At 38.0% G+C, this 25,699-nt stretch overlaps 1 protein-coding gene across 5 annotated transcripts in view; it reads left to right on the plus strand.

The window, feature by feature from the left end:
• Positions 1 to 10,968: 10,968 nt before the first annotated feature.
• rbms1a (RNA binding motif, single stranded interacting protein 1a) overlaps positions 10,969 to 25,699 on the plus strand; it is a 28,263-nt gene continuing 13,532 nt past the window's right edge. For all 5 annotated transcript variants that reach the window (XM_051673231.1, XM_051673232.1, XM_051673233.1 and 2 more), the window contains exons 1-2: positions 10,969 to 11,278; positions 18,326 to 18,504. In XM_051673231.1, coding sequence (XP_051529191.1) covers positions 11,228 to 11,278; positions 18,326 to 18,504 — 230 coding nt within the window. In that variant the 5' untranslated portion in view covers positions 10,969 to 11,227. The remainder of the gene's footprint in view (positions 11,279 to 18,325; positions 18,505 to 25,699) is intronic.

Below are 25,699 nucleotides of genomic sequence, written 5' to 3' on the forward strand. Positions count from 1 at the left end.
AAAAGCTACAGCAGGTTCTTGCATAGTTGAGCTACAGTCTTCATCTCTCTTTCAATATCCGTATACATGATACAAAGCGTAATCGAATATTTGAAGGAAAGAAGACAGCTGAGGAAGTAATAAATACACATCTGTCTTTTGGAGCATGTACATGCACAATGCCGAGGCCAGTAGTGGTCCAATTAACATGTTTTTCAGTCGGATTAAAGCATTTACATGACATTTTTAAAAGACAAGTTATTGTCTTAGCCTGACTGAAATCAAACTTATAAAGTGCATGTAAATGTAGTGACAGAAAATTTTTATTCAGGCTCATTATTTCTGGTTGGGCACAATCACTTAACACAACATGAATCAGGTATTGCCTCATTTACAGATTTTTGAAACATTGACACATAATTCGAAATTCTGTCTGTCATTTTGACAGATAAAAAAAGAATGAGAAAATAAATTAACCAAGTGCATCAGTTTGGACTTCACTCTCTCTCTCACACACACTCCTTCTGTGAGTGTGTGTGTGTGTGCCCTGTTTATTCCCTGGTACTAAGATGCGAATTAAAGGATTAGTTCACCCAAAAATGATAATCCTCTCATGATTTACTTACCTTTAAGCCATCCCAGATATGTATGACTTTCCTTCTTCAGCAGAACTGAAGTGAAGATTTTTATAAACACATTTCAGCTCAGTTTGTCCATACAATGCAAGTGAATGGGTGCCATCAGTCTGCTGGCTATTTGATGGTCCAAATGGCATATTTAGGCATATAAGTAATCCACACGACTCCAGTTGATCAATTAATGTCTTCAGTAGCAAATCAATAGGTTTGTGTAAAAAGTAATTTGATAATTAACATTTTATTAACTTTAAAAAAATTGCTTCCTGCCAGCAGTAGACGCATCACGGAGCTGTCACATGACGTAAGCGCAATGGCGCGTTCATGCGAGAAGCCAGAAGCACGTACTTTGTTTACAACAGAGGAACGAACATCATGAGAGAGTTAGATCATTTCAAACAACAATCCAGCACTGGGTGGAAGCATCGATTTAAAGTAAAATCTTTTTAATTAGCGTTTGCTTCAGAAGACATATATTGATCGACTGGAATCGTGTGAATTACTTTTATTCTGCCTAAATATGACTTTTGGACAGTCAAATAGCCAGCAGACTGATGGCACACATTCACTTGCACTGTATGGACAAACAGCTGAAATGTGCTTATAAAAATCTTCACTATGGTTCTGCTGAATAGGGAAAGTAATACACATCTGGGATGGCTTAAAGGTAAGTAAATCATGAGAGAATTTTCATTTTTTGGGTGAACTATCCCTTTAACATGCACCATCACCATTTATACCTTTTAATATGCGTCTCTTTTGACTAATTGTGTTCAGATTTCGAGGAGAGGGTCTCTGATTTCATTACTGCATACAATCATTACATCAGTATGTTACTGCATGAAAATAAAGCACAAAAAAGTATAATAACAAAAACAAAGTGCAAAAAAAAGTGGCTTATCCTTTCTTAATTTCAACATGATATAATACATTTTTTAAATAAAAAAGTTGTATATGTTAACATTAATGAATGCATTATGAACTAACATTAAGTAACAATGACTAATTGTATTTTTAGATTTTAACATTTATCATGATTAATAAATGCGGTTGAAAATATTTTTCATTGTTAGGTATTCATAATCCCTAATACATTTACTTTGCAATGTTGACAGATAGAACCTTATTGTAAAGTGTTACCTGATTTTCAGTGAATAACAACTTAAATTCCGATCCATTCCTAACACAAAGCTATCGTTTGGCTTTAGACGACCTGGAATATAGTGAAAAAAATTTAGACTACTTTTATGGTGACTTCTATCATTTATATGGTGGTTTTTTGGTAATATTTGGAGATTAACAGCCCCCTGGTGGTGTGCACATTTTGCCTAACATCTCCTATTGTATTGCACGGAAGAAAGAAAGTCATATGAGTAATTATTCTCAATAAGCCGACAACGTGTGTGGTCATGTAAATGTAGTAAGCAGCTTTCCATTATCAGTGTGTGGTCATAAACGGCTTAAAGGAATAGTTCACCCAAATATGAAAATTCTCTCATCATTTACTCACCCTTATGCCATCCCAGAAGTGTATGACTTTCTTTCATCTGCAGAACACAAATTAAGATTTTTAGAAGAATATTTCGGCTCTGTAGATCCATACAATGCAAGTGAATGGTGACCAGACCTTTTATGCTCCATGAATAAAAAAAAGGCAGCATAAAAGTAATCCATACGACTACAGTAGTTAAATCTATGTCTTAAGAAGTGATATGATAGGTGAGGGTGAGAAACAGATCAATATTTAAGTCCGTTTGTACTATAAATCTCCACTTTCACTTTCACATTCTGAAAGTGAACGAGAAAGTGGAGATTTATAGTAAAAAAAATCACTTGCATTTGGATCAACAGAGCTGAGATATTTTTCTAAAAATCAGCAGAAGAAAGAAAGTCATACACAACTGGGATGGCATGAGGGTGAATAAATGATGAGAGAATTTTTATTTTTGGGTGAACTATCCCTTTAAAAATAAACCAGCATATAGCAGCGTAATCAGTGTATTGGTGTGCATGAAAATGGGCTCAGAGATGTCAGAATTGTAATTTTTGGCCAAACTATTCCTTTAATAAAGAGATCTGCCTCTTAGAGACATAAAAAGAAGTGTTTGGTTCTTCTCTGATTGTAATCATGAGGAAAACATGATTTGGTACAGGGTGATGATTACTTTTTCTTTCCTGTTGCCTATTGTAATGGAAACAATTAGCACTAAATTAAAATCTAAATCTTGTTCAAATGTGCCAGGTAATGCTAGTATGTCTATACTGTTGGCTTGACCTTTCCCCCCATTGCCGTTCAAGAGTGTGTCAAGGGAGATTATGTTGTTATAGAAAGCCAGAGAGAGAAAGAGAGCACGTGCTCAGTGAACTGCTCTATTTGTGTCTGGGCATATGGCCAAGCGCTCTGATTCTCTACACTATGGCCTTGAGAGGGGCCACTGGTCTTTTAAAATAGACCATTGTGAAGAATCTCTCTGGATGTATGTGAGTCTTTATGTTTATATATGTGAATGTATCAATGTGTGACTTTACCTGTGAGTTAATGGAATAGTTCACACAAAAATAAACATCAGGGGGAGTAAATTATGACAGAATTTTAATTTGTGGGTGAGCTATCCCTTTAATGAACTCTGTAGGCATAATGCACTTATTGTTTGTGTCTGCAAATTTATGGAAAAGGACATGAATGCAACAGGGGGATTGCACAAACATGCGAGCCAAACTCTCACTGCACACAGAATCAACACAGTGTTTACATGCTCAGTTTGGATGGTTGCACGGCAACGGCATCAGCCCAGTCACTACGGGCCACTAATTCTTTGTTTTGCAGCATTGTAACTGTGGGGAAAAGTGTGTGTGTGTGTGTGTGTATGTGTGTCTGTGCATGTAATGGGAGAGGAATGCATGTTAAAACCCATGACTTTTGGACAGGAAATGACTGAACACTGACATGATTGTGTTTATGTGTTTGTGTGTATAAGGGCTGGGTACTGGTAGTTGTATATTCAACAGTTCTGAGTGTATCAGAGAATGTTTAGTGTAAATCTCAGTGATAATGCATAACATTAAAGGTAAAGTGTGTAATTATCTTGATAAATACATTTACATTTTTCATTCATTTTCAGTTTCATAACGTAATTTTCCAAAATATATGTTTATGGAGAGTGTTTTCGAAAGTCTCTGTTTTCAGTGCCATTCCAGTGTGAATGAGAGCCGTAAACGTAGCTAAATTAATGAGTTTTCAATGTGTGGATGTGGCCTAACTAACCCATTCGCAAGCTGACTTCCTAAAGAGAGTGTAAACACTGTGGCTAAGGCAAGCTGTGTGCTAAGACAAGCATCACTATTACTATTGATTGCCATACTTGGGGTTAGTGAAATGGGGTTAATGCCCCCATAAATATTTCTTGTACCCCCCAGAAACTTTTGATGCCCCAAACTCCAGTCGGATGACAAAACGACCAAGCCCCCTTAACTGGTCAGACAGCGAAAAAACACAACCTATTGGCCACCATAAAGAACTACCCCCCCCCCCCCCCATCATTGAGACTTGGGGATGGCCTTTTTTGACTGTTTTGTTGGGCACCTAGCAATCACCCAAAACACCAAACTAGAACCCCCTAGGAACATGCTAAGAACCACTCTCAGATCACATTTCTTCAAATAATGTGAAATGTTTGGTGTCGCTAGAGGCATTTTGAAGATTGGCACAAAATATTTGTTTAAAATGGGGAAAATTTGACAAAACTTTGTCACTTCATAAAGATACATAAAAAATTATTTATCTAAAATGCATACAGTATATTAGCTTATTATTTAGTAAGACCCATATGTTTAAGACCCAATATAGAGTCAAAGGCTTACCTGACAATGTGATACTTGGAATAGTCTATTCCAGGCACAATCTGCTGTTCTACCTGACTCTCCTCAGTGACCTCCCACAATGCTGATTCAGAGCTTTCTACCTCTCAATTTCTCTCCATCTCCTTTCCCATCCCTGTTATCCTATTGAATTTTCCTTTACTGCTTCATTGACTGCTGGGCTTCATTCTGTTTGACCTCTGGTGTTCAGTGACTGACCCTGTGTTGCGCAGGCACTCACCCCAGGAGAGATACAAAGCCTGGGCTGAATTTCCCTTCATCCACCCAACAGAGACCTGACCGTACCAAACAAAAGACAACTCGCGCTCTGACATTCGCTGCACAGAATACAGAACATAGGTTGCTTTTCAGCACTTTAAAAGAGCTTGTCTACATCAAGTGCTCTAATTGACATGTGAGTGAAAAGAAATGCCTACTTGCATGATTTAGTCTCACAATACATGCCCTGAGAGATGACACTAATCACAGTGGGAATTATTCTTGATTAGACAGCAAATGAGAGCCTATAAAAGATCACACATGTTAGTGGTTTTATGATATGAGTGTAGATCAGTGGCGGGCCGTGCATTTTAAGTCTAGGCCTTCAGTGTGTTTCATGTCATTAAGAAAACACAGTTTCACAATGAATAAGACACCCTATGCCCTTGGGCATCACACATTATGTCGCAGCTAACTAATAATACCAATTTACGTTTTAAAAACACGTCCACGCACGAAAGCCAGAACTTGAAACGACACTTGATGCACAAGCAAGCCTAATTTTAACTGCAGCATGACTCTTTGTGAAATAAACGTCTCCCGAACAGACATTCAAAAATCATAATTTTTCATATGAATCTACCAAGGAGGTCTATAATACCTGGAGAAATCTATCTAATAATATTTGCGATTTAAATGTTGCTTGCAATAAATTTAGTTTTGTCAGGGTACACGGTTATGCTGCGTTCCATTCAAGTTGGATGTGGGATATTCCTACTTGATATCTCCGACCATAAATGCATTCCATTCCCTGATATTCGGAACTGCAACGCTCCCGTTAGCTTAGCAGGTGTTTGACTCTCATTAGAGATGTCTCCTTTCAACCCAACTGATAATCAATTCTGCAGTGCTAGCATTTGTGCTTCAGGTGTACGATTATCAAAAGAGATTATAATTTACCATGTTTTATACACCTGTTTCTGCGGGCGTTTGTTAAAAAAGCTTTAATATCATGTAACGTGGAAACAAACTCATTCATCGATATTACTTAATAAAGTGAATGTTTATCACTTACTTTGTATATCTCCCTGACTGTGGACATGTTTGTGTGACATCATGCCCCTGCATCTCGGCGAAATCTGAGTTGAGAATTTCTGCAGAAGCCTACAAGTTGTAATTCTGACTTCAAGATGCATTTCATTGCACTTTTCTTAGTAGGAAGTTGTAAAATCCGACTTTGTGAGTTGAATGGAATGCAGTACTACTTTTCAAAACTTGATCCAACACTGAATGCTCAAGCAGCCTAAATTACACTTAGAAAACTCCTGATGTTGCTATAATAATGCAGAAAGCACTTACCAATTTGCTTGAAGTGAAAATCAGTCCTCCTTTCCTGTCTAATAAATTAATTGTATGATCATGCAGAACATCTCATGTTTTTAAATCCATAAGAATCTCTTTCTCAATGGCGATGGTGGCAGTGATGACGAACTTGCGCTCTTTGCTTTCAAATTACGTAAATCACTTAAAGCGTGATTGCATCACTCAATGCAGAAGAAGGCCTTGAGTTTGTAGATTAATTAAGAGTGGAAATCGATTAAAAATACATAGGCAAAAATGTGATTGAGAATGAAAGGAAAAAACATGTTTTATTTATTTGGCATGTTAGGCCAGCAGAGAAGGCTTTGCTGGCTCTGAGAATTCGCCATTGGTGTAGATAGTGGTTAGTGGTTCGACTGGTACACAGCAGGTGTGTATACTGTTTAAGCTCATTGTAATACATTCAGCAAAGCTCAGCTTTTCAGAGTCAATATTAAACCTTGTTTTAATGCAGCTCAAAGCACCTGCACTGTTCCAACAGACAATAATGACACAAAACTAACAAAGATCGATGAGATGTAAGTAATATGTAATTGTCAGTTTTTATTCACTCCCTGAAAGTATATATTTGTCTAAATATCTCGGGGTAAGCTGAAACTTTGTCCCACCCTGCATCCGAGGATCCATACTTCCCTACTATATAGTATGCCAAAAACAGTATGCTAATGGCGTAGTATGCCCGAATCCTCAGTATTCATATTCAACAGAGAAGTGCATCCTTCCTCAAACACAGTACATACTCTAACAGTCTGCTATTTCGAATGCAGGGCCAGTCTTCAGCCAATATTTAAGCTTAACTAAGGTAGTGACACATACAGCCTATAAGTTGTGGTTTGTTTCTATTGTAACAGCAGGGATCATCAGGGTGACTGTGGTTGTGGTTATTGGTTGTGTTTTTGGTTGATATTGCATAGTGGAATTGGGATTTTCTTGTCTGATTTTGCACCACAATTTCAAGAAAGTTTCTTCTCCACATTCTGAACAATAGAAAGCAGCTTAGTTGAAATAACCACCATCACTATCACAGAAGATCATAATGCCTTTAAGTAAATATTTAAACAGAGTGTAAATACACTGGAAAATAATGACTAGTAAGATTTACTTAATTTATTTTTGCATGTTTTTGCACACAGTTTTTCTAAGTAAATTCTAATGGTATGACATTAAGGAAAATCTACTTCATTAAAATAACATTGATTAATGGTGTGCAAATTTAACTTAAACATTTTAGTTAATACAGTAACTTTCCCCCACAAATCTGTTGTACATGGTACTTAAATTAACTGTGCACGCAGACCTCAACACTTAGTGCACAAAACACAATGACAATAACAATTAACAGATAATTTATATATATATATATATATATATATATATATATATATATATATATATATATATATATATATAATAAATGGGTACATTTAAGTAGAAAATGAACTTCAAACAAACAAGAATTTACCAAAAGTAACAACAAAATCAACAATAAAAAAGATTTAAATAAACTTAGAAACAGTGGAACCATGCAAGTTCATTAATTTATTCCTATCTCTCAGGTAGGTCCTTCAAGGTAGCCTGGAGAGGTGAGGTAACCAAGCTACATCAGCTACTTACTGGGGTACCTCAGGGATCAGTGCTAGGTCCACTTTTCTTCTCTATATACACAACATCACTGGGACCCATCATTCAGGCACATGGTTTCTCTTACCACTGCTACGCTGATGACACGCAACTCTACTTGTCTTTCCAGCCCAACGACACCACAGTGACTGCTCGAATTTCTGCCTGCCTGGCAGACATCTCTGCCTGGATGAAGGAGCACCACCTGCAACTCAACCCAGCCAAGACTGAACTCCTTGTCTTTCCAGCCAACCCTGCTATTGAACACAACATCACCGTGCAGCTGGGTGCAACTACAGTAACGCCTTCCAAATCAGTCAGAAATCTAGGGGTAACCATCGACAACAGACTAAATTTGACAGACCACATCTCAAAGACTGCCAGATCATGTATATTTACACTCTACAATATCAGGAAGATAAGACCCTTCCTCTCTGAACATGCCACACAACTGCTTGTCCAGTTACTTGTCATAACTAGACTGGACTACTGTAACGCTCTCATTGCAGGCCTCCCTGCATGTGCAATTAGCCCCCTGCAAATGATCTAGAATGCAGCAGCACGTCTGGTCTTTAATGAACCAAAGAGAGCACATGTTACACCACTCCTTGTCTCTCTCCACAAGCTGCCGGTTGATGCACTTATCAAATACAAGGCTCTGATGCTGGCATACAGAACAGTCACTGGGTCTGCTCCAGCATACCTAAAATCATTTATGCAGAGCTACACGCCCACTAGAAGCCTGCAGTCGGCTAAGGAACGTCGCCTTGTTGTACCAACACAAAGAGGCACCAAAACACTTTCTTGGACTTTCAGCTTCATCGTACCATGTTGGTGGAACGACCTTCCCAACTCCATCCGTGAAGCTGACTCACTCTCTGTCTTCAAAAAATGATTAAAAACACATCTTTTCCATGAGCACTTAACCAGTCATTAAAAATAATAATAATAATAATAATAATAATAATAATAATAATAATAATAATAATTTCTGTTGCACTTTATTCTGTTTTGAATACTATTCTGATGCTAGTGAAACTTTGTAATACAGCACTTTTCATACCACTGTCTCCTTAAGATGATTTGCTTATGTTTTCCTCTTTTGAAAGTCGCTTTGGATAAAAGCGTCTGCCAAATTAATAAATGTAAATGTAAAATTAACTTATTCAGTGTAAAAGGCATTTTATCATTTCTGCTATATTTACTTCACCACAAAGTGAAGGCTAGGTGAGCATATCTTAGATTATCATACAGAAATTAAAAATAGATTACTTAATATTAATAATGCAATTATTATTATTATTATTATTATTATTATTATTATTAATCTTTATCTTAACCAACTCTGTAAAAAATAATTTTAAAAACACTTATTAGAGTTAATTTAGATATTACAACATTAATCACATTTTTGTTACCTGACTTTTTTTTTCAGTGACACATCACAAGCCACAAGAACTCTGAAATACTGAAATGAGAGAGAGAGAGAGAGAGAGAGAGAGAGAGAGAGAGAGAGAGAGAGACTGATTTTGTTGCTTAACATAAATTATTTTGATTTTAATTAAATTGAAAGAGAAAGCATATGAGAAAAGGATATGATCTAGAAAATTTACTGCTGATCTTCTGGTTCTGCTCTTCACATGCATGCATATTATCAGTCTAAGCTTTGTGGCCACAGTTCGCCCTGGTTTTCTGCCCCACTAAACTCTGCCTCACATCACACTGCGAGCGGAACTGGTAACCACACTCAGAGGGTGTGTGATGAGATAAAATCATCTGACCAACAGCTTTAGTTTGCAGTAAACATGTAAAAGTGTTACATGATGCCTAAGGGAAAAATATATACAGTATACTGATTTTGACACATGCAATTTTCAAATCACAGAGACATGAAAAAAATACCCAGTTATTTGCACAGGTTTGAATATAGAGACTATCTTAACTTACCTTCAGACGTCAGGCTAGATTCTTAAATGAGGACCCTCTCATTCCATTTCAAACGCCTTTGTTGTGTTTCAGTTAATTTAATGTTTGTAAATTATTATTAATTTAATGTACCAAATTGCAAACTGCCCTAAAACACTAGGTGTTCCTGTTCGATCAGCCACATTATTAAAACCACCTGCCTAATATTGTGTAGGTCCCCCTTGTGCCACCAAAACAGTGCCAACCTGCATCTCAGAATAGCATTCTGATGCTATTCTTCTCACCACAATTGTACAGAGTGGTTATCTGAGTTGCCGTAGACTTTGTCAGTTCGAACCAGTTTGGCCATTACCTGCTGACCTCTCTCATCAACAAGCCGTTTCCGTCCACAGAACTGCCGCTCACTGGATGTTTTTTGTTTTTGGCACCAACAATCATGCCATGGTCTAAATCACTGAGATCACATTATTTCCCCATTCTGATGGATGATGTGAACATTACTGAAGCTCCTGACTCATTAACTGAAGCTCCTGACTCATATCTGTGGACGGAAATGTCTTGTTGATGAGAGAGGTCAACAGAGAATAGCCAGACTGGTTCAAACTGACAGAGTCTATGGGAACTCAGATAACCCCTCTGTACAATTGTGGTGAGAAGAATAGCATCTCAGAATGCTATTCTGAGATGCGGGTTGGCATTGTTTTGGCGGCACGAGGGGGACCTACACAATATTAGGCAGGTAGTTTTAATGTTGTGGCTGATCAGTGTATAAGCTGTGAAATGTGATTACAGAGGAACATTACCATGACAAAAAAGTAGATAAGACAGGCCCCGGGCAACCCGATGTGTCATCTCATTTCTGCCTTGTTAGTACTGTTGCAAGTGGGAACTAGTTCACACCCCTCTGCCATTATACCACTTTTGTCTCCCTCAAGGTTGTCTGTCCCAATGTAATAAAGTATGAATAGCATTCAGATATAACGAAAACTGTTAATTAGGTTCTGCAGAGTGCTGTTTCTGTGGCTGTGTATTGTAGATGGGATCTGATGGCGAGGTTGTGGAATGTGCTGCTTGCGTGTGGGATTGAACCAACCCGCATCTGGGGGGGGGGGGGACGGGGGGACTTTTGGTGCTAACTAAATATTAGACTGTTTGTATCTTCTTTTTTTGTTTGTCTTTATAATTTTAGAAAACGTGTTTTATACAGTGAGATGTTTCCAGCATGTGTATAATTTGCATTAATGTGAGGAAAATCAACTGATGTTGATTAGATTCGCCATCACCCTGCAGTGTGACTGCAAGGTGGATCGTTCCTCGGTAGGTGGGTCTTCGCTGCAGGCAACAGAACCGAGATCAATGAACCGGGCGATTTACCGAAACTGTTCGGACGACTCAAGGTGGGAATAAACCATCGATGAACGGCGATCAAGAACGAGTTTTTTTATTTAATCGAAATCTCCTCTGCTCAAGCACGGATTACCAGCATTAAAAGTGTGCGATGTGGAAAATTTACAGTTCTGTACTGTAACATAACATCGACCATCTGATTTTGGGATTTTTTTTTTTTTTTTTAAAACATCGTTGGGTCAGAAAACGCAACGGAATACAGGATGATCTTCGCAAATACGGCCAATCCAGTAAGAACTCCGTATCGAAAGCAGGTATGTAAAGTGGGATACATTGCGATGGGTATTAATGCTAAAAAATATATAATGCAATGGGATGGACTCACAGTAGGTAAGTGGATCCTTTACCTGGGACAGAATTTATTTAACTCCTCTTATTCTTGCACGCACACACGCGTACAATGGCTGTGAACCAAAACCTATGAGCTGCCTACCTAAATAGCATTTCTGATCATTAAAGCCCGGGCAAAATTTTTGGGGTAAATCGAAACGTTTAAAATGCCAAAAATGTTGCACGCACATATGATGCCCAAAAGTGCTGTCTAGGTAGGCAGCGTACTAGGTTTTGAGACACAGCCACATCACTACTCGATTTTCGTTTTATTGAGACGGGTTAACTAACGATTCTGCTTTTGTAATTAGGCCTTTACGTCTAATTACATAAATATGTAACCAATTCATGCTATTTTGTTTAACATAAAACACAATTTACTGTACAATCGCACAGTGTCATATTTATAAAAGTCTATTGACGCACCTGGAAGTCAATTCCGGACACCAGTTTTTTTTTTTTTTTTTTCTTTACTTATCAAAAAGAGGCCATACATAAAAACGAGATTATACTAAAGTGGTATTTTACTTTATTACGTTTGAATACGTTTTTATGTGTTATGTAAATGATGTAAGGGAAGTCAAAGTGATTAAATAAATCCCTTCTGTCTTGTTACATTGTCTAAAGGGTCACTACGTGAGGAATATCTTATTATGATAAGAATATTAACAGAGTTGGTGTTGATGGTGAGGATGTGAGAAGTATGTGATGAAAGTCTCTCACAGCAACTTGTGTTAGGAGATTGCTGGGTGTGTTCTGAAGAATCTCTGTCTGATGAATATTTATGAGCAAATCCGATGTGTTCCAGCAGTTAGTGGGCCAGCAGTGGGCGTGGTTTACGAGATTATATTTAAACATTGCTTGTCATATACATTACAGTTCTGTAAATGTGAGAATTTATGGATGACACACACACACCCACTGCATGAAATCACACATTTACACATGCATTTGCATAAGAGCTCATGTGGCCGAGCTCAGTGATGGCTGTGATAAGAGGCAACAGAAGTTAATTGGCTTCAGAATTTCACAGTTTATAGGAACCATATGGTCTAGAACGACTCAGGACCCAAGGGACACACAGATGTATGAGAGTGGCTTGGATATTGAATGTGATCCCCCTGCCTCTTGTTCGCTCAATGCTTAGGCTGTTCTGCCTTGGTTACCCTTCCCATGACTTTGCTATTTATTTTTTTTATTGATAAAGCTGGACATGTTCCCCAGGCAATCTCGGAATAGTTTTAATACAGCTGAAATCTATCGAATTTAATCTTGAATGGAAAAAGAAAGAAGGAATAGTAGTCACCTGACAGATTGCAGGGGTAACTGGGACATTATCTCCATCTGTCCATCTTTTCACCTTTCTCATTTTAATTTGAGGTTCATTCGTTCCTTAAGAGCATCCCTTAATTTCTGCTATATGTTCCTTCTAATTATCCCTCTCTATCAGTACGTGATTTTCACGCACTTGTGTACCTTATGGAAGGAAAAGTTGCTTGATCTCTTGCCTCAGTAATTAACAAGCACTAACAAGCTTATGGGGCCAAGACCAATTTCACCTGAGCGCACAAGTTTGGGTGCAGAAATGGGTCAGTGTGTCAAAAACACAAGAAACTCCAACTAACCCCAATACAGTTACAGTGAGGTGGCCTTTTATGTAGTGGGGGCATACAAATACTCACACACAGGTTCACTTAGCTTTTATCTAAATAGGGACATACCATAAACTTCTATTGTTTTTTACATAACATGGAATGCCCAATTCCCAATGCGCTCTAAGTCCTCGTGGTCACATAGTGATTCACCTCAGTCCAGGTGGCGGAGGACGAATCCCAGTTGCCTCCGTGTCTGAGACAGTCAACCCACACATCTTATCATGTGGCTTGTTGAGCGCATTGCCACGGAGACATAGCGCATGTGGAGGCTTCACGCCATCCACCGCGGCAACCACACTCAATTCACCATGTGCCCCACCGAGAACAAACCACATTATAGCGACCACGAGGAGGTTACCCCATGTGACTCTACCCTCCCTAGCAACCGGGCCAATTTGGTTGCTTAGGAGACCTAGCTGGAGTCACTCAGCACGCCCTGGGATTCGAACTAGCGAACTAGCAACCTCCAGGGGTGGTAGCTAGCGTATTTTACCACTGAGCTACCCAGGCCCCTAAGTTGTTTTTATAACATTAATTATAAGTAATACAGACTAACCCTAACCCCTAAACATCTGGCATTCTTAGAATAAAAAATATTATTTATTTATTAGTGCTGTCAGTCAATTAAAACTTTTAATCGCGACTAATCGTATGATTTTTCGTAGTTAATCGCGATTAAACGTAGATTTTGAAAGTGATGAAATTTGACTCTAAATATACTTCTGTTCCTGTCAAAGTGCATTTATTTCCTTCTTAGAAAAGAAAACAATATGTAACAAAATAATGCTTTATTAACTTTTTCAAACAAAGCCTTCCACAGTTTAAAGATAGAAATGCACTTAAATAGCACCAAATCAAGTACAATTTAAACATTTCCCAAAGTCTAAGTGGGAGTTTGACTAATTGAAAAAACTAGTCCCCACATAAGTTGCATATTCATTGCAATGGGCATCAATTCATCAATTCAGAACTCTCATCCTCCACAATATTAATCTGCTGGTATACTGTAGCTATCTGCTTTGTTAAACTAATCGTGAAGCCACGTTCATGATTCACGTCAGAGCGTCAGCACTGCTTTGAACTCCACATGAAAAGCGCTTGCAGACACAAATGTCTCATTCTGCATTTTGGTGATAGTTAAGATTTGGCGTGAATCTGTGGTAATTAAAGTGCACCTTACTTTGGCTGAAAAAAACTTAATTTCTGTAACAAGTCCCATCTGTGTTTGTCTTGTACTACAAATAGCTTTAAGAGCTCTTTTCTCCATCATTTGATCACTGACACTGAATCACTGTTGTGTGTGTGTTGTGAAGTGTGCTTCAGTGTAATGAATTCGGGCAGACACATCGCAAAGGTTCCACCCTTTTTACAAGTGTTTATGCTGGTTTGTGCTGTATTAATGGTAAATGCGTTAATTGCGATTAAGAATAATGTACGCATTAAATCTTTTAAATTAATTGCATGTGTTAATGCGTTAATTTTGGCAGCTCTGTTATTTATTCATGGATCATTTTACCAATTAAAGGCATCCCCAGATTTTCTCAAATGGAGGTTATGTCATCTAGCTAACTTCTGGGGACAATTTTGTCCCCAAACTTTAGCTTAGTAAACCCATACACACATATGTGCTCCTACAAATGCACTGCATTTATAATATCTGTGTCATATTTTCTTGTATGAATTGCATGAGTTTGAACCATGCCACTTGTTATGAGATTTAGCCGTCACTTTTGTGGTGATTTTGTTCTGTGTTCAGTTGCCGTTGATATTTAACAGGATGCCATTTTGTGACGGCTGCGAGAAATGGAGCCGCTTTAATGAATGACTAAGAAACAGGAAGTGAGTCAGTGATGTGGGCTGTGGTGGCCACTGCTCGGGGTGGGCAAGAGGCCCACACATCCTGTATCCCAGAGCTCTCCTGCGTCATGCGATATTTCTCTGAAAACATTCCTTCCTCTCTACTACAGCAGAGTTTTGAGGAAATCAAGACTTGCAGCGCTTACAGTATGAAAGAACATATGAGTTTGGCACTGTGGTTTGGTAATGAGTCAAACTCATCTATTTTTTACCCCCGACCAAATATTTTGTCTCATGAGAATAACTGGCACTGAAAGGTGAACAAAACTTAATTTTCATTTATCTCACTAAGTGCTCTGATAATTTGTCTTGTTTTTCAGGTTGCATGACCTTTTAAACACATCTTAATCATTGCACACAACCATGTGGCAAGTATTGAAAGGAATAGGGGCCGTATTATGAATTTCTGCAGAGTTAAATGGGGGTTTGTCCAGTGAAATCCCAAAACGTTCAGTTCTGGAAGAATACGTAGATTGGACTGATATGAAAGTTGAAGGGTTGTTTGTGCCTCTAGGCCTATTTATGCTTTGCTTTAATGGGAATTAGACTGTTGGAAGCCATGGATGTGGGTAGACTCACTGGCGATGGCTGACTGTTTAATAACAACAACAGTTAACTACAGATAGAGTTGAAGATATCATCATGACAAATAGAGTCGCCCTGCCACAGCGAGTTTGAGGGGAGAGTGAGGCGGGGGTATTTTCTTTTCACTCCATTGTCATGTGATATATCAGTAAATAAAGGATTTTTTTTTTTTTTCAGAAACTCAGGGATGGGATCATTAAAGTCCACATGAGATACCGTTCGCAACCCATTTTACTTCAGTGATTTGATTTCTTCGTAATGTATTTTTGAGTGAAACAAAATATTCAACAAGAAAACAATGTAGGGAGGGACTTGATTTGATCCATCATCGGAAAGTGATTGGATCGCGAAAAGTGGTCTTTTTATGACTGATGGAGAGGACAGGAGGGGAGGGGTTGAAAAATAAGAGAGCTTGGTGACTCTTGGTTTCCAAAGAGCACAGACGTTTCAGAGGCAGTGCAAGTTTATTAGAGATTATTCCTTAGGACTAAAGCCTAGTGTATCTTACACGACACAAGCTCATCTCCTTAAATGTTTTGAGCTGGCAACTGGTCTGCAACGAGAAGTCTCAGATCTCCCGACCAACAGAGTCTTGTAGAGTGCGCACTCCTGGGACAATCTCCGACAAGTTGCAAACACAACAACGGATTTCAAACCAGTTTGATATCTTGTCGTCAGGTGTGTGCACTGTCCCGACGAACAAGAGACCGACAATGAGCAACAGCCTATGAAATATAGAGAGGGCGCAAGAGGAGAGCAAGGTATTGGGAAGCAGGAGACAAAAATAATTAGAAAATAAAATAAAACATCACCCACATCTTCCTCCTCCATTTATTATTTTCAGCTGTTTTTTCTCTTTTTCAAGTTTAAATAAGCGCTAAAAAAGGGCGTGAGCTGTTCTTTCATGTTTGTTAATGTTATCAAGAATAAACTGAACGAGTTTGTGAATTAATTTCTTTTGGGCGATCCGTTTGAAATGGGACAATGCTAAAGACAGCTGTAATGGCTGTTTTTTTTTTTTTTTGCCTGTTACGTTTGGATTTAAAGGGAAATAAGCATACAATTAAATGCAAGTCTAATAAGAGAAACTGTTCGCCGGTTTTAAGTGCTTTCTTTTTCTTCTTTTAACTTTTCTTGAGCTTTATTATAATTCAGTAATGCACAGACATAATAATTGAAGTGTCCTCATGAAATCAGAGACTCTCCCCTCTAAATCCAAACACAAGTGGTCAAAATTGACGAGTCCGACCAGGTGTAACGGTTATTTGTCTCGCTTGTTATGTGTCTCGCTTGTACACTGGTGTACACTTGTGATACCTTGTATACTAGTGTACACAGGGCTTTAGTTGGATACGATTAGTCATGTAGTTGATACACCCAGTCTGCGATCAGTTGTGTAGAGCGCACACCAGCATGACGGAAATCAAGTTGCAGGATGACAACTGCAATTCATGTAGTGTGCACTTGGCTTAATGAACATCAATGAATCACGAACAATAACTCCAGGAACGTGTATTAAGAAAGTACCTTATGGTTTGTGGTCAATTTTGATTTCATATTGACCTAGGTTTGGTGCTGTAGAAGCAAAAGAGATTTTAACAGGACAACATTACAAAAAAATGGCTATCAACTGTATGAGAAATGAAAGTTCTGGCATGAAACTCTACATGGTGCAGGGCTCCAGACTGCGACTAAAATGGTAGCAAATGTGACCAAAAATAATTTATTGCGACTATAATTTAAAATCTAGTCGCCATTGGCGACAGTCGGGTTGTGTGCGTTCATATGCGGTTTCTGTCAGATATCTTGTGAGTTATTGAATATATCTTTAGAGCGCCAGTGTGTCTCGCGCCGCTTTTCACCCGTTCTGTTTCTGACGAGCTCGCTGCACCGCACGCAACAACAAACCCAGCACATGAGAGCCGTGACCAAATGACTCTTTTGAACCGGATCTTTTTCATGAATCACTCGAAAAGAACTGAGGGTTTGAACTCAGGAGCTAAGGTTAGCAGTTTGAATCAGATTCACTTTCTCAGCGAATCAGCCATCAGTGAGTTCACAACTGGGTGTGGAGACATTTCAAAATAAGATTCCCCTGTGAATTTCAGGCTTCTTTATAATTAAAAGTCCCATATCATATATATATATATATATATATATGAGATCAAGCTTTTGACACTTAGGACAATTGATGGACTTGTTCACAACTATTACACGAGGTGCAAACATCCATTGATGCTCAAGAAGGCAACAAACTACTTTATGTTTACTATAATTTATGTAATTATCTGTAATGTAGATTGTGAAGAGCAATATTAAATAAAAAAACATATATTTTATCTCTTATATTTGTATAAATTATGAAAGGGGTGTGAACATTTATGAGACAAAAGGGAAGGCACACTTCTCTTCTCAACTATATATATTGGTTATTAAACCTTTGATTAATGGGTTATCAGCTGTCTTTTCTTCTGCTTTCTATCTTGTTTCTGAACAGCAATCTAAATTGAGCAATTGTGTGATTTGGTGATTAATAATAACCATTTGGCTCCTTAATGTTTCAGTTTAGGAGCCAATGGCTCATAAGTCATTTTTTTAGTCTGGAGCCCTGTGGTGCAAGCTAATATTTTATTTGAACTTGTTATCTGTAAGCCAATCAGCTCACCCACATGTGATATGTCAGGCCAATTGTCTTTCATGTTGTTCCAGTCGAATAGTTCAAGTCCAATATCCTATCAATGTGTCATACCCACATTAACATGCTTAATCTTTCTGTGAGTTGTCATGACTAAACTCTATTTAAATTGCATGGTAAAAAGTTTTAGTGCCAAACATTATTTCTGTCAAATCAATTAAATCTTTGTTCCATGACAGCCTCCTGTTGCTCCGCCCACTCTCCCCATGGCCCCGTCCAGCCCGAGCACCAACAGCAGCACTAACAACAGCAGCAGCAGCAGCACATTCGGCTGGGAGCAACTCAGCAAAACAAACCTCTATATCCGCGGGTTACCACCTGGAACCACTGATCATGACCTGGTCCAACTTTGCCAGCCGTGAGTATTTTTTAAAGCAGCGGTTACTGTTATGACAAAATCACCTTGGTTATCAGTTGGTATCATTGATGTGCATTAAACCTTGTCTATGGCAAATATATTTTCAGTCATTTTTCTATTTAACCTTAAATATGAGATTTTGTAGCACATCAGAGCAGGCGTCAGTTAACTGCTTGAATGTGTGAGATTGTCAGAATTAGGCCAGGTTATAGCATAAACCCTCATGAGCCCTTGTGTACACTGCAAACACCAATGTTTCAGCTCATTTCAAGACTACACCACTAATAACCAGTTAAAACCATACCACCCATGTTGATGATATCATAGCCAGTCACATTGGATATGTTTGAAATGGAATACTAGACACTGCTTACTGAAAATTGCAAAACATTCACCGTTTGGTGCCTACTTTAGTTTTTTCAAAATACTATGTGAATTAGTGTGCTGTATCCAAAAATATTTTTTTCAAACTGTCTTTTGCTATGCTGTCACATGACCTCATGATGTTGCATGTTTAAAGGCTTCGACATATATCTTTGTAAGGCAATATTCTGCAGGCAAAGAAGGTATGGGCGGATGTTAAGGGGGTGTGAAACTCATAAAAGCTACTTTTTAAGAAGATAATTTTTTATGCTGCACTTTTTACTCCAGGAGAGTGAAGTTATACAGCAACTCACCACTAAAATGATTTCCTCGTCCATTGTGAATATTCAGTGTAGCTATGTATGAAGCATCACCCACAGAGAGGCCACTGCCAAACCAAGCAATTTCCTATTGGTCAACGGTGTGAATTTGTGAGTCGAAGTTCACCAACACTGAACCCCATGTGAAGTTCACATAGGTAAAATTCTTCACCACGGAAGTCTATCAGGCGAAAGTCTTGATTGCCATTCCCATTGGGATTACTGTATTTAGCTGGTAAATGTGACCAAGTCTTAATACAGCAAGTGGTGTCCTGCAATCATCTCGGATTGTTTATTGTTCATCATGATTGTTTTAAATTTTTTTTGCCAATTTTGTGTAAATTTATCTTAGTTTTATGTCTAAATATATATCCAAAGTCTTTCTAGCAAGTCAGTCCACTGTCGGCCATCTTTGGAATGCTCCAGTCATGTCAGTGCAGCTCCTATCTACTTGAATGGAGAAAGACCAAAATCTCAAAAACGGTTGGTCAAGATTACGATCAAAGAACATATTTCAAATCAGCAATAAAATCTGACAATACTGGAATCATAAATTTTGATTATTTACCTCATATTACGCTACACAACGCAATTTTCCTGGCTAATATATATAGCTAATGCGCATGCGCGTTCCAGAGTTGATTGACAGGTGATGTCTGTATCTAAAAGGTGATTGGCTCTTTTAACTATAAGGTGGGACTTCCTTTCTACATCCATTGACCATTGGGTGCTCAGAGTCATCAGAAGACCATTGGGCATTCCAATTTCTCCCATTCATTTTTATAGAAGTGGCCCATCTCTGCTAAATAATCTCTGACATATCTTAAGTCAAGCAAGAGATGGTGAAAACCGAGGTTGATATTGCAGAAATAGGCTTGCAAGCGCAGTATGATATTACCGATACGCTATTCTGCGTATTTTTATTTTTTATTTTTTTTTTTTTTTTTAGGTAGTACTAAAGTTTTGCTAGAATTCAACTTTGTTTGATTTGGTATTGATAGTCTTAAAGAGCACCTATTATGGTTTTTCAAATATTACCTTTCATGTAGTGTGTTATATGGCTGTTTGTAAATGAAAAAATTCTGCAAAGTTTCAAAAATCAAAGTGCACAAAATATGGAGTTATTGACTCCCAAAAGAAAGAACCGATTCTGAACATATGAAATGAGTCGTTAGTAATTCCAGACGTACTTCCTGTGCTAACCTATGTAAATTGGTAACAAAAAACCAGCCTCTGGTCTGTTTACATGTACAGCCAGTGCACGCTGTTAGCCTGTTAGCTGTTAGCCTCTGCTAACTGGCTAACTCACGTTATTGTCAAACTACATATAAACTTACCACTGAGAAACGTCCTGTTCTCTTCATGCTTGCGATGGTGGTTTGGGTTGATCTTCCGATGTATCACTATCGGACTCGGGCTCAAATTGGTAAGGTAAAACAGACATTTTTTCAGACGGAGCTGAAACTCGGATATGGTAGTGGGCATTTCCTTTCCGACACGTGCTGTAAGCGGTAGACCAATCACAACAGACTGGGACATCTGACCAATCAGATCAGAGTAGGCTGTCTGAAAGGAGGAGTTTAGAATGAATCTTTAGAACGGATCATTGAACGAGTTGTTTTTGACACTGGGAAAAAAAGGTAATGCAAATTAAAGTGTTTTTTGACCTTGGATGCATGTAGATGTATTGTTTGAGATCTTTAAAAGAAAATTAGGCACGTTTAAAAATCATAATAGGTGCACTTTAACAGATATGTTCAAATTTAGAAGAAATTCACTCTAATCTGTAACGAGGACCATCAGAATTTGTTTCTACAGTGAAACAAAAGGTGTGTCTAAAATCTCATACTTCTGCACTATTCTACGCCATTTTGTGGCGTAAGTAGTGTGAGTAGAGTGTTCACACTGAAAATGCAACGCATGGTGATGGTAAAGCATTTAACTCACATTTGTAATGTGCTGTCTTTACAGAAGTTTTGTATTTGTCAAATTCACCTTTATTTACAATTGTTTTGTCAGGCCAGAATCCTAAGAAAGGTAACCTCACCACCACTTCCGCTACTAAGGGCAAGCTGCAACCGTGGAGTGCATAAAGTTTACAACATTGAATTCCATTCTCCATTGATTTGGTTGAAGTACATTGTCACTTTATAGTAACCATGACTGTAGTAACCACGACTGTGTAACCATGTTTTTGGCAGAAAGCATGGTTTTGATACAGTAAACAATGGTTTTCCACAGTAATCCATATAGTAACCATGGTTTTACTATAGTAATATTGTAGTAACCATGACTGTAGTAACTTTGATTAATTGTTGTGGTTACTATGGTTTTACTACAAATACCATGGTTAAACTATGATTACTGTCACTGAGCTATCAAAACATCAGTCATTACTGTAGTAAAAACATGGTTAATATTTGTAAGGTTAAACAAAACAGAGGTCTAATAATTTTTAATTTTAGGCCTATAAATTAAAAAATATGGATTTCAAAAATAATATTTAGAATTGCCATTTTTATCCCAAGAATTAATTAATAATAAAAAATTTTATAGAGGTTAGGTATCGGTGATATTGGCCTTTATATTACTTGATATCGGATTGTAAAGAAAATAAGTATCGCCCATGCCTAATGCTAATCTGTCCTGGGGTGCATTTCCCATACAACGACGTAACTCACTGCTTAACCACCATAGTACGATGCATCGTTAGAGAATAAATGAACTAGCTAGTCACGACCCTAGTAACTATGTCACATATCCATCGTTCGAACCACGTTGGTTCAACAATGTAGAGTTGTCGTTAATGACGTTACTCAGGGGATGGAGTAATAACCTCTAATCAATTGGATATCAAATTTTAACAGCTCATTTACATGAACAGAAAGCCATTTATTGTGAAAAAACTGCTTAAGACACGAAATAGACATTTACGTTTATATGCATTTTGTAAGTGGTGTACTCTTTACCGTATTCAAGCGGTTTGGTCAGTAAGCATCTCCACAGCAACGTTATTTCCCCGCAACAATGCTGTAAATGACGAACATGGCATCTGAGGACTACTTCTGTTATTTTCTGTTCTCCATTGTTTCACTTTATTTTCACATGCCCCTCTGTTGCTTGTGTGTTTGTTTTCATTGCGACCTGTCGCAGCATTGAGCTGCAATAGTGGGGTTTCCCTCTTACCTCACTTTACCGCACTTGAGCACATACATATGCACACTTTTCAAAAACCAATAAGAACGTCACTTTTATTCTTGACACAATGAAAGTTATAGAATTAAATATATATGGAGTGAAAGATACAGACTGGGTCTGGCATATGGGGCTCTGGTAAAGCTGTGTGGTACTGCATGGTAACAAACATACGATTTTCAACATGCTTTTCAGTGACAAAGAAGTTAAACCCTTCACAATCTGAATTTAAATACAAAATATAATGTCCCATTTGATGACAAAAAATACTCTGTAATTTTTTAACATGTGTTTTGAGTTAGTGCTTTTCTAATACACTGGGAATTCATCCAGTAGTTTAACATGTAGAAATGAGTACATAATAGGTGATACTTGTGACTTGGTGCATCAAAGTAGCATTGAAATGCCAGATCAAATGTAAGTAATTATTGTGTAAATCATGTCATGCAATGTCATTACTTCATGATCAATTAACAGAATAATGTCATTAATAACTTATATACTGTAAGTGTGATTAAGAATCATATGTATGGAATGAACATTTGCGAATGTTCATTGGAACTACGGTTTTGGGAAACACCTAATCGTTGAACTATGTTGGTAACGGTGGAACATGCGACCATAGTTGGCTAACAGTAGTTTTGGCAAAACGCACCCCTGAATGCATCCCGGACAGCAGTGAAGTGTCAAAACAAGCCATTAAACTTTTCTGGTTACGCGCAGCTTTAAAAGGAAATTTAAAAAAGCAAATACATACACAAGCAAGAGAACTTCACAAAACATCACGGATCAGTGTGTCTGATATCAATATGCAGGGACACATATGACAAGCACACATCTGAAGCTCAGGTTAATACAGGTACTCTAAAACAATGGAGTATTCTGTTTGAAATGTTGTGTTTGTGCTTAGATTGAATTTTAACTACATTTCGGAGAAGCAGCGCCAGTTTTATTCACACTTTCTTTGTCTTGACTTTTTTGTGGTTTATTATCATGCAGTAGGTCACTCACATAGTGATTGATGTATGTCGTAATGAAATAAGAGACCCTCCCCTCGAAATCCAAACACAAGTGGTCACAGGAGACGCATTTAAGCGACCAGGTGTAAACAGCAATGTGTCTCGCCTGGCCACATGTGATCAGATCACCCGAGAGGCATCTTAATACCAGGTTTAAAAGGGAGTCTTACCCTCTCTATCTTAGTCTGTGGTTATGCTACACAAGTTCTTCATGTGTCACCCTCTGAAGCTCATCACACACATGCCTGCAGTACTGGGCCAACGGCCATGATTCAGCAGTTAGAGCAGGAAAAGTCGCATGTTGATCAGATCTGCAGACATCGTTTGGGTTTCGTTTCTAAGTACTGGTTGCTTAGTTCCCCTAAAATGTGGTGTGTCTGCTGTTACTAATTTTGCACTACTAAACACAGTGGAATACTTAGTATTGGTACCGGCAATGTTATTACGTAACCCTTCACCCATCAGTATGATATCTTGTAAATAGGCATACTGTAAATATGTGCTTGTTTGTGTGTAGGCATTCTGATCCTGTGTGTATTCCTTCCAAACATTCCCCATTTACCCCTCGCTGCCTCTGGGAGACCATCCATCACTTTCGTAATCCCCCAGATTGATTGTAAAGAGTCAGTTGGGGGGTGGCCTATAATCCTCTTGGCTTGTGTCCTGGTTAAAAGTGAAGTTAAGGTCATATGTACATTCAGACTGTGGGCACAATACCACTGACTTCATGTTTATTAAAACCAGCCCTATATTTTAGTTTAACACTATAAGGAATGCATCTATTCAGCTCTGAGGTATTGTGGTGATATACCTCACAGCTGTTTTAATCACAGTGAGTGAACGTATTGGCTAGAGCCAATCGGCAGATTGATTTGCCTTGATTCACATCAGGCTGAAATACAGCATTGCTTTGGGAGCTGCTGTTGGAATTCTGCCGGTGGGGGCAGGAAACGGGTCCTCCCCGCTGGAGCGCATAGGTCAAGGCCAAGGTTGTGTGGTCCGCTGGTGCCTGGAGTCTTGTAATCTATGTGTGAAATGTGATTTGTTCTGCTTTTCCTTCCCTTGTATCATTGCACAGGACATGCTCCAAAATTTTGTTTAGTGATTCTTTTGCAGTACATGAATAATCATTTATTCATTCCTCAAGGCAAGAATTTTAATGCAAAATGCTTTATATATGACAGTATTTAAATTTCTGCTTTGAAAAATCAGCCCTTGGTGAAGGTGAATAAAAAATAGCCCTATCCCAGTCAGCGCTGCTGTCATGGCTCTTTACTGCGCAGCCTTCATGAGACAGGCGTCAATAGATCTAATCCTTCAGAAATGTAAATACATTTATTTTTCACTTCACAAGCACTTGAGTCGAGAAGCAGTCATATCAGAGCCGTGGTGTAACGCTAGCATATGTGCATCAGACATGTTGGACTGTGGTGCTTGTGTGGGAGATAGTGGTGTAACGGTTTAAAAATGAGACGGTGCGCATCGTGGAGATGGGACGTTTTTTTATTTTTTTAGCCTCTGTTCTATCCAATACGCTCAATGTCCTAAGCCTACGTATCACGGGCATACAAATGGAAATTGATTCACTGCACACAAGGAGCTGTAAAATACGATTGCAGACTAGCAGCCACAAGTGTTGTACGATGAGTTCAGCTGAAACTGCAGAAACTGAAAATGAAACCAGGAGCGGGAGAGAATCATGCCTTTTCAGTGCAGGGGATGGAATGTCGGTTTGAAGCAGGAGAGTTGACTGAGCAAAAGAAAATGAAAGTTTAGAGAGGTTTAATGATAGTGCCATATTAATCTACTATATATAATGCTGAATATTAAGTATAATAATTCTTTGGGGGAATAAAATCCTAATGTCAAATGGCATGTCGGATTTAATTTCATCAATAAATTGTTATTATTAAACTGGATAAGCATGCACTTCCATTAAATATGTATTTTTGAGAAGATTATTTAGATGTATTATTTATGAGACAGTATTATTTTAGAAAAATATTATTTTAATTAAAATATTTTAAATATATGTAATCCGTGACAGTGTGTAAGCAGCATATGTATCTAACATAATTCCATATTTTCAGTAAGCAGAATTATTAGCTAACATTTCCATTTGGTGTCACCATTGCCGTCTTCTGGGCTGAGTTTTAGTCACATCTCTGATGTATCATTTAGGACTTGTAAGAATAGTACTTTTAGCTAAATTTTCAAGGAAGGGAACTGTTTTGCATATGTCTTTAAAGTAATAATAATAATAATAATAATAATAATAAAAACTTTAAATCTTAACTT

The sequence above is a fragment of the Myxocyprinus asiaticus genome, chromosome 35, assembly GCF_019703515.2.
Source record: "Myxocyprinus asiaticus isolate MX2 ecotype Aquarium Trade chromosome 35, UBuf_Myxa_2, whole genome shotgun sequence".
Lineage (NCBI taxonomy): Eukaryota > Metazoa > Chordata > Actinopteri > Cypriniformes > Catostomidae > Myxocyprinus > Myxocyprinus asiaticus.